This window comes from Bos grunniens, chromosome 17, assembly GCF_055505025.1.
Source record: "Bos grunniens cultivar Pamir isolate PY7600 chromosome 17, Bosgru_T2T1.0, whole genome shotgun sequence".
Classification (NCBI taxonomy): Eukaryota; Metazoa; Chordata; class Mammalia; order Artiodactyla; family Bovidae; genus Bos; species Bos grunniens.
The window spans coordinates 17340001-17353043 of NC_141181.1; the positions used below are offsets into that span (position 1 = coordinate 17340001).

A 13043-nucleotide genomic window follows, 5' to 3' on the forward strand; every position below is an offset into this window, starting at 1 on the left:
CCTCAGGCCTCTTGGTGGGCACCCTCGATGTCGTGCTGGACTCCAGTGCCCGCGTCGCTCCTTACCGAATCCTGTACCAGACTCCAGATTCTTTGGTCTATTGGACCATCGCCTGTGGTAAGTGCAGTATTTGGAAATACGGGAAGTGTTATGATTGACAACTTTCTTTCAGAAGGGAAGGGACATTTCATTGTGAGATGCAATCTATGGGTCATTTAAGACAAGTTACTATAGCCGTTTCAGCAGATAAACCCTGAATCTCAGCAGTTGAACACAATAACGGTTTCTTTCTCAACCTGCTGAAGTCTTATGGGGGTCCAGTGGCCACCTCCATCTGTAGTAACACCCCGTAGAACACAAAACTTCCAAGATCAACTTCCAAGGAAAAAGCAGGAGGTGGAGGCACCCCTGTGTTCCACTTGCTTGGCCAAGAAGTGCCACCACCTTCACTCACACCCCATTGGCTAGATAGAATTAGTCAACATGGCCCCACAGGGAAGCTGGGAAATGACTAGGAACACGTGAAGTCCTGGGTAGACTAAGGAATACTTATCCTTCCTACCGAGTAGGGATTATTTACTTCTCCTGATGGTAATACGTAATAATGTACTGGGCTTAAGGACTTCCCTTGTGGCTCAGCTGGTAAAGAATCCGCCTGCAATGCAGGCGGCCTGGGTTCGATCCCTGGGTTGGGAAGATCCCGTGGAGAAGGGAATGGCAACCCACTCCAGTATTCTGGCCTGGAGAATTCCATGGGGTTGCAAAGAGTCGGACACAACTGAGCGACTTTCACTCACTGGGCTTAAAATAGTGGTAAACAGTCATGCTGTCATTAGGTCTCTCACAAGAACTGCTAGTCCAAAGTGGCTGAGGGTTTTTTTCTTTTTTTCTTTTTTTTTAGTTATTTGTTTTTTCAAGTAACCCTAGGAAGAGCAGGGGCACTGAACAGTTTTGTTTTGTTTTTGTTTTTTAATTTTTTGCCATGATTTTTAAAAAAATTAATGGATTTTCTTCTTTAGTTTTAGATTTATAGGAAAATTGAATAGACAGTTTGGAGCACTTCCATATATGCTCCATATATATAAGTTTCTCCTGCAGTTAACATCTTACTATGAAACATTTGTTCCAGTGGGTGAACCAGTGTTGCTACATTATTATTGAATAGAGTCCATACTTTATTTAGATTTCCTTAGTTTTTACCTGATGTCCTTTTTCTGTTCCAGGATCCCAGCCAGGGTACTATTTTCTGTTTAGTTGATATATCTCTTTAGTCTTCTCTTGGCTGTAGAAGTTATTCAGACTTGCCTTGTTTTTGATGACTCTGCCATTTTTTTAAGGATAATGGTCAGGTGTATTATAGAATTGTCCTTCTGTTGGAATTTATCTGATGTTCTCATGATTTTGCTGGGGTGATAGATTTTTGTGAGGAAGATCACAGAGATAAAGCGCTATTTTCATCACTTTATGTCAAGCAAGGGCACCTCCTATCAAGCTGATTTATGACTGATGATGTCCTTGATCACCTGGCTGGAGTAGTGTTTTTTTTGAGTTTTCCCACTGTCTTCTTCTCCTTCCCAAACTGTCCTCCTTAAAAGTAAGTCACCATGCACACTTACTGGTAGGGGGTTTTAATTTGTTCAATTATTTTTATCACTGTGAATGCATGACTATTTATTCCTTGTGTTATAATCCAGCACAACTATTTTGTTGCTCAATTCGGTCTAGCTTTGACCACTGGGAGCTCTTTCAGTTGACTTTATTCAGGTTTTAAATTGATCTCTGCTTGGTAGGAAGTGCCATGCTGGGATCTGAAGATATAAAGATAATTAGGTCCGGCCTCTGCTCTTGAGAATGCAAGGAAATAGTCACAGCCCAGTGTGAGCAAGTACCAAGCAGTGCCACTGGGCGGTGGGGCTGCCGACTAGAGACAGGAACCTTGGCTGGCCTTCTCCAAGGGTAGGGGGAGTTCTGTGGGGATGATTTCAGACTGCCGGTAGGCTCTGGTACCCTAGCAAAACACTCTCAAGGATTCAGCACCTGAAATTCTAACATTGTAGTTGTGTCCCTTTAAAGTTATTCCAGTTCAGATGCAAACAGGAGAAACAATGAAGTGACTTAGCATTTAAGCATTCCAGTGAATGAAGGAATGGCAGTGTGAGTCCGGGCAGGGAGAAAACCATCCAGGCAGGTGTGAGGGCTGGGAATTAGAGCAAGAGGAAAGCGATAAGGATAAAGGAAGAGAGAAGCTGGACCCTGACAGTGTCATCCCTCGTAAGATAGAGTTGTATTTCACACCACACAAGGGGCAACACCCAGATACGGTAGAAGGGAAAGTGCCTGGTGGGAGTTGGTTGGGAAAATGTCACTTTTAGTTGGCAAACAGTGTAGAATGGTATTAAAATAGACATTGGAGCCAGCAAGTGAAGAAAGAGAAAGGAAATCAGGCAGAACTGCCAGCACCCTGGATGGAAGGAGGCTTTGACACTCTCATCGTCCAGCGTTTGCATCACTTGTTCCAGACTTTCAAAAACCTATAGAGCCTGGAGGTTCTCAGAACCCTTAGGATTCCTGGCCTTCCCAGGTCAGTGCACGCATACGGGGCTGTGATGAGCTGGTTCCTATCTGTGACTTTTTTTTTTTCCTCCCCTGTTATCTGACATGACTATTCTTCACTCTGTTTCTGAGGTTTTGCCATTCTATGGAGCAAAGGCTCCAAGGAATGCTCCTATGGGGAAGAGCCCAGAGTTACGAAGACCAGTTATTCCAAGCCAGGGCTAAGGAACACAGGGCAATAAATGCTGATGTCATAATTTATACCTCAAGGAGATGATACCTGTCACACATGATCTCATTATAATACACCTGGAGCGGTTCTAGCTTTTGAATATATTGATTACCCAGAATTTCCCTGTAGAAGACGCCACAGAAGTGAGACTCCACAACCTCTGTTAAAGTTCATTCACCCACTAATTGTTCCTTCTTATCGATTTCTCTTTAAAACCCAAATGCCTGGCTCCCTTTCAGGAGATTTTAAGAGCTGAAGTTGCTAGTTTAAAAAGGTTCCTTTCAGTTTGTAATTTAAAAAAAAATTTTTTTTTTTCCTGTAAGCTATAAAGTTGATATTTGGTGGGACTGTCTGGCAAAAGCTTTTTAATATGCTCTTTTTTTTTTTTGGTTGCACCTTGAGGCTTGTGAAATCTTAGTTTTCTAACCTGGGATCAAACCTGGGCGCTCTACAAGCTGGGCCCTCCACAGTGTAGTGTGGAGTCCTAACCACTAATTTGCTCTGATCTTATGAATCGTTGCTGTAAGAGAAGGTTCAACAGAAGATTGTCTAACTCACTGCCCTGTAGAATCCATAGGATTGCAAACCTCTGTTTTTATGCCACGTGCCTTGTGAAACTGATTTGTGTAAAGTGAACTAAGGGCACGTCTACAATCAATGTCTTCCACTTTCTGTAGGAGAGTAGCTGTCTTAATGGTAAATTCTACTCGTGTGACGGTCTTAGGTTTGAGCTGCATGGAGCCAGGCAGGACCTAGTTTCAGACCTCATATGACTTACTCCAGTATAACGCTCACTCAGTCATTGACAGTGTGAACAGAAAGAAGAGGGGAGCAAAAAACAGGAGTTATTTGTTGAAACGTTGTTTTCAGATGCTTCTTTTTACTGTGTTCTATCATCTGTATGCAGATTGACTTGAAGAAATTGCTTTATTATGTTTCTTTGGCACTGATACCTTTCATTGGGAAGGGGAGCCAAAAACTGCCTAAATAATGACTTTTTCTTTTCACTGCCACTTCACAAAGTGAAGCCGCTGTTGCTTTTGGTGGATATTCCATTGTGCCATCGATTCCAGCCTGCTAACTTGCATTTTGTTCTGTGGTTTGTGTAGTCACGTCGTTTTTGCTATTTATTTTTCTTTTTAAATTGTTTACTTTATTACTATTTTTTTTTTTTACTGCAACATGCAGCTTGCTGTATTTTAATTCCCTGACCAGGGATTGAACCCAGGGCCCTGGTGATGAAAGCTCAAGTCCTAACCACTGACCACCAGGGAATTCCCTGCCATTTCCAAGAACACAAAGGAAGTAGTGCCTTAGGAGTTGGTCCAGAGTACTTTATTGAGCTGGTTATACTCTGACAGTCCTGCCCGTTTCCCACCAGTGAGTGCGTATTTTACACTTGTGTTCTCACTGGGGCACTAAACAGCTTCAGATGTTCCCCCAGCAGCTGGTGTCTTGGCCTTGGTACCCCAGAGGCAGGAGAGAGCTCACTCCTTTGCCCTCCTCAAACTTCAAGGGTCTTAAGCAGAAGGCAACCCATTTGGCTGTCCCCACAAGAACAACTAAGGGCTTCCCAGATGGTGCAGTTGCAAAGAATCGGGAAACACAAGAGACCTGGGTTTGATCCTGGGGTTAGGAAGATCCCTTGGAAAAGGAAACAGCAACCCAGTCCAGTATTCTTGCCTGGAAAATTCCATGGACAGAGGAGCCTGGTGGGCTACAGTCCATGGGGTCACAAAGAGTCAGACACGACTGAGCATGTATACACACGATCAGAACTGGGAGGTTCAAACAGTAAGAAACGTTATACAGCCTCATAAGAATATTCTGCTGTGCTGTTTAGTTGCTAAGTCGTGTCTGACTCTTCAGCCCCATGGACTATAGCCCACCAGGCTCCTCTGTCCATGGGATTATCCTGGCAAGAATACTGGAGTGGTTGCCATTCCCTTCTCTAAGGGATCTAACCCGAGTCTCCTGTGTCTCCCGTGTTACCACTGCGCCTCCTGGGATGCTCTCCAAGAGAATATGGACATATAGAATTGCAGATAATTCCAAGACCCTGGGACACAAGAGTTACAATTAGAGAGACAGTTCTCTGTGGGTACATCTGACCTTCCAACGGGACTAATAAAGGAAATGGGGTGGAGGTTGTGTTCTTGATGGCACCTCACAGATAACACAGCCCTGAATGGTGCCTTGATTCCCCTGCCCATTGATTTAGTTTCCCTTTTCTTTACCATCTTAGAATCTCATCTGGGCCCATGTAGGCATTCATTTTCAGAACGGAAAGATAGAGTAGCCACGGCCTTGTCCAGGGCTCTGATCGTGACAGGGAACAGAGGCAAAATAAAGTGCCCAAGTTCACATGGCTAGTTACAGCCAGTTAGTGCAGAGCCGAGGTCAAGTTCTCAGCCCCCTCCACTCCCAGCCCAGGCCTTTTTAAATGCTACCATGCTGGCTTTTATGATTGAACATTCTTTTAGTCAGCAGCTACTGAGACCTGGAGTTTAATGAAAGGGTGCTAATTGGTTCTGCTTCTCCTTCTTCTCTACACTAGATAGCGAAATGCTGGGTCATTTAGTCGCCTTTCACGTGACATATACGTAATGTGGACGTTGGCCATTATCCGTGTTTCCTTGGTCTGTGTACCTCAGGAACTATTCTTGTATCCTTGGGAATATAGCAGCTTAAATAAAATAACTTACTTTTTAATGTATAAGCAGTACATGATTATTTCAGGAAATTAGAAAATATAAGCTAAGAAAATAAAATATTGAAAAACAGTACTGCTGCTGCTAAGTCGCTTCAGTCGTGTCCGACTGTGCGACCCCATAGACGGCAGCCCACCAGGCTCCCCCGTCCCTGGGATTCTCCAGGCAAGAACACTGGAGTGGGTTGCCATTTCCTTCTCCAGTGCATGAAAGTGAAAAGTGAAAGTGAAGTCGCTCAGTCGTGTCCAACTCTTAGCGACCCCATAGACGGCAGCCACCAGGCTCCCCCGTCCCTGGGATTCTCCAGGCAAGAATACTGGAGTGGGTTGCCATTTCCTTCTCCAATGCATGCATGCATGCTAAGGTGTTTCAGTCGTGTCTGACTCTTAGCGACCCCATGGACAGCAGCCCACCAGGCTCCTCTGTCCACGGGATTCTCCAGGCAAGAATACTGGAGTGGGTTGCCATTGCCTTCTCCATATACATGTATACATATGTGTATGTATATACATATGTGTGTCTGATATACATATATGGATAGTCTTTCTATGTCAAGAAAATATATGTCTATCATGTCAATTTTAACAAGTAGATAATATTTTATTGTGCATATAATGTAATTTACCTAGCTGATGTGCTGTTTTTTGGAAATCTAGGGTTTTTTTCCCTAATGATAACTGCATTTTGAAAAATCTTAGTATCCTCTAAACCAAATATTTCCACATTCCTTTAATTATCACCTTAGAATAAATTTGTAGAAGTAGATATGCTGAATCAAAGAAGACTTTTAGTGTCATTAGCCTGGTTGCCCTCCAGAAAGATAGCCATTTACATTCTGTCCATCAAGGTAAGGGAGGACCTTGGCATTTAAGTAAAATAAGCAAAATAATGACTGCTGCTGCTGCTGCTAAGTCGCTTCAGTCGTATCCGATTCTGTGCATATCGGCCAGACTCCCCCGTCTCTGGGATTCTCCAGGCAAGAACACTGGAGTGGGTTGCCATTTCCTTCTCCAATGCATGAAAGTGAAAAGTGAAAGTGAAGTCGCTCAGTCGTGTCTGACTCTTTGAGACCCCATGGACTGCAGCCCACCGGGCTCCTCCATCCATGGGATTTTCCAGGCAAAAGTACTAGAGTGGGGTGCCATCACCTTTTCCTAAAATAATGACATCAACCACTAATTCTTACTGCCCAGGTTGAATGAGTTACCTGAGCCTCTCTCTTCTCAAGTGATTATAAAGCTATGAGCACACTGTTATGACCTGTAAGAGACTGTAAGCAGAGTTATGTAAGAAGCTTATAATAGTTAGACAAGGATTGCGAGGCTTGCTTTACTTCAATCATACGTACACTCTGCAGTCTAAACATAATGGTGTCAGGGCCAGAGAGATTTGTGCTGAATGTTCGCTAGTCAGGCACCAGTTCAGCAGCTGGTTTTTAGTGCTCTGACATCAGAAATGAGAAGTATCTTCAACATCAGTATATCTCCTACATCACATTTCAAGATGAGATCTTTGTGTTTTCTTGCTTATGATGGTAATAGCAAAAGTAGCTAGTTAGTGCTTTGTATTGATGTATTCTAGACCTGTGCTGAGCACTTTACACGTGTTATTGTCCTTAATCTCCAGCACAAGCTTCTATGGTAGGTGTTGTTACCTCCATGTTACAGATGAGGGATCTGAAGCACAGAAAGGTTAAGTAACTTCTATGGTCACAGAACTTCTGTTTGGTGTGGAGGGGTTGAAACCAGGTGTACTTTTTTGACATCAAAGCCTGTGGTCTGAGCTATTATGTAATATTGTCTCACTGATAATCAGGCTGTATATTACTCCAGATACTCTCACCTCTAGGGATATTTAACCTCACTTCTAAAATATGTCAGTAGGTGGAACTGTAGCAATGAAGAGCAAGCATTTGGGGGCAGAAAAATCTGAATTTGATTTTATAGGATGTGGAAGCCTCAGCGTCCTCATCTGTGAAAGGAGGGTAATTGGAACCACTTGTAGGAGTGCTGTGAGATTACATGTCTGTGGTGAAATCGTGGCACCTGGTCTTGGTAAATAGGCACAGATAAGTAATAGAAAACACATCATTATCACTGCTTAACTTGTTTAAAATTTTAGCTTTAATTGGATGTGGATTTTTAAGTTTTTATTTAATGTTGGAATATAGTCAATTAACAATGTGGTGATAGTTCAGGTGAACAGCAGAGGGACTCAGCCGTACATATACATGGATTTCTTCTCCTCCAAACTCCCCTCCCATTCAGGTGCCAGGTAACATTGAGCAGAGTTCCCTGCGCTATACACTAGGTTCTTGTTGGTTATCCATTTTCAATATAGCAGTGTATACATATTGGTGGATGTGGATTTTTAAACCATAAATTTCCCTTTTGTTTCCAAAACTGTTCAAATCAGTGCATTATTTTGGGGTTGTATCTCTTGTCCTCTCCAGAGGCAAGTTTGTCCTTTTTCTGGGGGTAGGTAGTACAGTGGTGGCTTTGTAAATCCAACAGACAGCAAGTGACACTCAGGCATATTGGGTATTATCCTTTATTTTGTATTTAAATTACAACATTATCATCTTTGGGGCTAAAGGTTGCGTGTGTCTGAGGCCATAAAATAGATGCTTCCCTTTCACCTTTATTTAAGTAGCTTCAAGCACAATTCTTTTGAGAACTGGATCCGTTTTGGGATCCAAGCAGCCTGTTCTGACATCTGAAAATACTAGATTGGTTGCTTTTTAATCCCTGGGAGGTTTAGTGAGTTTGTTTTGCTTGGTTTTGTTTTCTGCCTTGTCACAAGAGGTTTTTATTTTTTGCCTAGACACATATATATACAAGAGGTTTTTATTTTTTGCCTAGACACAGACATATATATCTATACATGTGCATACGTACCCTCTTGATCAGAGGAAATATACCATCTTAGATATGTTTGAATTCAGGTTTTTAAGTCAGTGCTGCAGTCCCAGAACCAAATTTCGTTAATATATCAGTCATGCACCACAAAAGATACCCACTGAATCGCCATCAGTGAAGTCTTACGCTTTTGTTCTTAATCTGAGGCCAGATACAGTTGAATCCATTTTGTGGATCCATTTTAATACCTCTGTCTTTTTATTTCAAGTGGACTTCCTATACTCTTAGGTACATCTCAAACCAGATGAGAAATAAGACTTAGGCTGATTCAGTATTTTCCATCATCGTAGGCAGTGTTTAAATTTTGCCCAAATATACACACGAGGCCTGTGCATAGTATTCTGAAAACAAAACACAACCCTGCAAATAGTAAAAGATTCTCATTTTTCCAAATTTAATTTCTAAATACTCTTAAGCCCCTCAAGTGTTAATCCAGTTTTTCCCGTAGCAAAAAGCTTTATCTTGGGTTTCCTGAAGGCTTCTCGTACCCGACACAGCTTTCTTTGTTGTTTCAGCTGATTGCACATCGGGTCAGCTTGTTGTTCCTGCTATATCTCTGTCGAAGCAGCCTTGCCAGAAGGACTGCCAAGTCCTTCCTTTCTCTTCTGAGTGCCTAACACATTTTGCCCGAACGGTTGGGTAAATAGACCAGCCCTCTCTCAGAGTCATGGCAGAAGAGCTTCCTGTTACCTCACTTTACACAGTAACAGAAGCAAAGTTCCAGGCTCTTAAACATTGTAGCCCTTGGGCTTACTTTCTTGAGAAATGAAAGGCCTGATATAAGGAACATTCAGGATTCCAACATGTTTCTCTTGGAGTCTCCCTCTTTCCTAAAGGGTGATCTGGCAACAGTGTCAGTTGCTCTTAAACTGTTAGCAGGACATTTGCTCTGTGATCTCTGAGCAGTACCCTTCTCTGAGATGGGAAGTGGACACCTGCTTTCAGAGAGAACTTTTACTTGACTGGCATCTTTAGAATGTGCCTTGTCCGCTGGGGGAGGAATCCAGCCCTGCCTTCTAGGTAGGCATCCTTGTATTTCCTGTCTCCAGAGCCTGGAGCCTTAAACACCTGTCCTCGTTTATTTTGTGTGCCTTTAGGAAAGTGATCAGAGAATATGGTGCATTTGCAGAGTAAATATAAATGTAAAAGGTATATTTCCCTTCCTCTCCCTGGCAAGTGTCTATTGGGTATGGATCAGAATCCATAGTTAATTCCTGAAACTACTGTTGGCTGATAGCATCTGTGTCTTTTTCTTTTCTCATTTATGCTGATAATGGTTTCTTATAATGGTATACACAGTTCTTCCTTATCTATAACCCTGTTTTATGGAACTTTGTAACCTTGGGCCTGGATATAGCCAGAAGAAACCTGAAACCTCCTTGGTAACACAGAAGCAGGCCCAAAGCATCGTGCAAAGAACTGAAGACCTAAAGATACTGAGATTTGGAATTGAAAGAGACACATGTACCCCAGTGTTCACTGCAGCACTGTTTACAATAGCTAGGACATGGAAGCACCCTAGATGTCCATTGGCAAACAAATGGATACAGAAGTCGTGGTACATATACACAATGGAATGTTCAGTTCAGTTCAGTTCAGTTGCTCAGTCGTGTCCGACTCTTCGACCCCATGAATTGCAGCACGCCAGGCCTCCCTGTCCATCACCAACTCCTGGAGTTCACTCAGACTCACATCTCATCCTCTGTTGTCCCCTTCTCCTCTTGTCCCTAATCCCTCCCAGCATCAGAGTCTTTTCCAATGAGTCAACTCTTTGCATGAGGTGGCCAAAGTACTGGAGTTTAGCTTTAGCATCATTCCTTCCAAAGAACACCCAGGGCTGATCTCCTTCAGAATGGACTGGTTGGATCTCCTTGCAGTCCAAGGCACTCTCAAGAGTCTTCTCCAACACCACAGTTCAAAAGCATCAATTCTTTGGTGCTCAGCCTTCTTCACGGTCCAACTCTCACATCCATACATGACTACTGGAAAAACCATAGCCTTGACTAGACGGAACTTTGAATGCATTTGAGTCAGTTCTAATGAGGTGGATGAAACTGGAGCCTATTATACAGAGTGAAGTAAGTCAGAAAGAAACACCAGTACAGTATATTAACACATATATATGAAATTTAGAAAGACGGTCACAACAACCCTATAGGCAAGACAGCAAAAGAGACACAGATGTAAAGAACAGACTTTTGGACTCTGTGGGAGAAGGCAAGGGTGGAATGATTTGAGAGAATAGCATTGAAACATGTATATTATCATATGTAAAACAGATGAGCAGTACAAGTTTGATGCATGAAGCAGGGCACGCAAAGCCGCTGCTCTGAGACAACCCAGAGGGATGGGTTGGGGAGGGGCAGTGGGAGGGGTTTCAGGGTGGGGGGACACATGTACACCGTGGCTGATTCATGCCAATGTACGGCAAAAACCACCACAAAAACCTCCAATTAAAATTAATAAATTAATCTAAAACAAACAAAAAATAAAGATACTGAAATTTGCCATCTCAACACTTCTTCTGTAAAGGGAGCTGTAAGTGGCTGATGATGACTCCAAAAGGCCAGCCTCTTCATATGACAGTGACTAGTATGAGAGAAGCCACAGGAAATGAAGGAACACAAGCAACAGTGGCGGGTGGAGAGGGGACATTGGTGGTGAGCACAGACAGAAATGTGGGGATTTACATCCCAGGCAATGAGGAGTAAAGAGCCAGTGGTGAGAATGGCGTTAGGGGGTGGCAGGTAGAGATTGTGGAAATGACGGAACAGTGGGGCACACTGATGAGCAGGAGGTCGTAAAACAGCAAAGAAGGCAATAGAAGGGGAAACAACGTGGGTAGAGAACCTGAACTTCGATATAGGAGTGCTCAGAAGGCTACTTAAAAACGAGGGTCGTCGTGAAGACCTTCATGTAATACCCATGAAAACTGGAGGCAGAAGTGAACGTTTGTTGAATGAGTGCACTTATGCATATACCTTTTCCACCGTGGCTCGAGTGTGTGTGTGTTTTGGGGGTGGCAGGGTGGGCCTAGATGAATAAGCACACGAAAACTGCAGGCAGTGTGTGCAAAGGTGAAAGCACAGCTGGGCTGCCCTGGGCCTTATAGCTGATGGGTTCCATGCAGGATAACCAAGGAACAGGAGGCTGACTTGCGGTCAGTTGCCACCACAGCCAAACAGGGACTCCCAGGTCAGGTACCTGGTATGACCACCTGGTAAAGGGCAGCGCAGGGCGGTATACCAGTCCACAGGCAGACTGTCCCGGCTGAGCCGAGGGACGTGTGCAAACCAGCCTCTGGAAGGCATATCTACTATCGACATAGGCAGGGCGGAGGAGAGGCAATATCAGAGGCTGGGAATTGCACCCGGTGGGTCTGCAGAAGTTCTTCAGTCCCCTGAGTCCCCAAAAGTGCCTGTGTCCTGAGGTGTGGACATCTAACAGTTGCCAGCAGGCACAGATGGGACAGCAGGGGGAGGGCACGTGGCCAGCATCGACTCTGGATTGGGCTCTGTCTGTATCGCCCAGCCAGCCGCAGCTGGGGATGGTGGTGACCTGTTTACAGGCAAGGAAGGACACAGTATATTTTAGAAAATTTTCCAATGCCTATTTAAAATTTTACGGTCTAAAATGTTTTAAAACTCTCTGGCTAACTCCAGAATGACTCATTGCCAAAATATTCCAAATGAGCATTGTATTTTGCATTTGGACAGTGTTTTCTACTTTACAAAGTGTATCTATAGACATTATTCCACATGATTTTTTTATGACATTTCTCTGAAATGAATAAGGTTTTTTTTTAATGTGTCTCCATTTTACATGTAAAGAGTTTGAGACAGAGAAAGATGAAGCAGACTGTCTACAGGCACCCAGATGGCTGCTGGGAGGAAGGAAGGGGGACCCAGGTTTCATAAGCTCTAGCTCTTGCCGTGACAGCGTAGTGCAGAGTCATCGATTGCTTTTCCACGTGGTTCAGTGTGACCCCGAAAGAGTGAGCTGTGGAAAGGGCCTGTGAAGAGCTCCAGACAGCCTCTTCGGCCTCCTAACTCAGAGATTTATTCTTTATCCTCTACAGAAGCATTCCACGTGGGCAGTTTTGGTGTTTCGGCTCAGAGTAAAAGAAAATGAATGTGGGTTTGTTTTGGTTTTGCCTTTCCTTGACCAATGGATCTGAAAACCTTCGAAGTGTGAAAGTGTTAGTCGCTCAGTCGTATCCAACTCTCTGCTACCCCATGGACTGTAGGTAGCCCCCCTACAGGCCCTTCTGTCTGTGGAATTCTCCAGGCAAGAATACTGGAGGGAGTTGCTGTTTCCCTCTCCAAACAGTGCCTCTTATTCCCCAAGAGGTTTTAGTCCTGTTCCTCACAGTTCTGAGTATCACTATGGACACATATGTATCTCCTGCTTTTCCCAGTCAGTTAACAGAGTGAGATTCTGAGATATATCCAGTTACTGCTGACAAAGAAACAGAGAGAAGCTATTTTTTAAGAAATCAATTAAAAGATAACTTGGAAATCTTAAGGAGACATCTGAAGGAGTCAATTAGTAGAGTTGCAAAATCTTTCTTTAATTCTGGAATGAATAGTACATAAAATTTATAAAATAGGGATGGCTTCTAACAAACTG

General features: G+C 43.5%; 1 protein-coding gene across 4 annotated transcripts in view; it reads left to right on the plus strand.

Annotated features, from left to right (window-relative positions):
- Positions 1 to 13043, plus strand: part of TBC1D9 (TBC1 domain family member 9) — a 129650-nt gene that overhangs the window by 59171 nt on the left and 57436 nt on the right. For all 4 annotated transcript variants that reach the window (XR_015144185.1, XR_015144186.1, XM_086346607.1 and 1 more), the window contains exon 2: positions 7 to 117. Coding sequence is in view for 2 of the 4 variants with exons in the window: in XM_086346607.1 (XP_086202733.1) it covers positions 7 to 117 (111 nt within the window). In the remaining 2 variants the exon portion in view is untranslated. The remainder of the gene's footprint in view (positions 1 to 6; positions 118 to 13043) is intronic.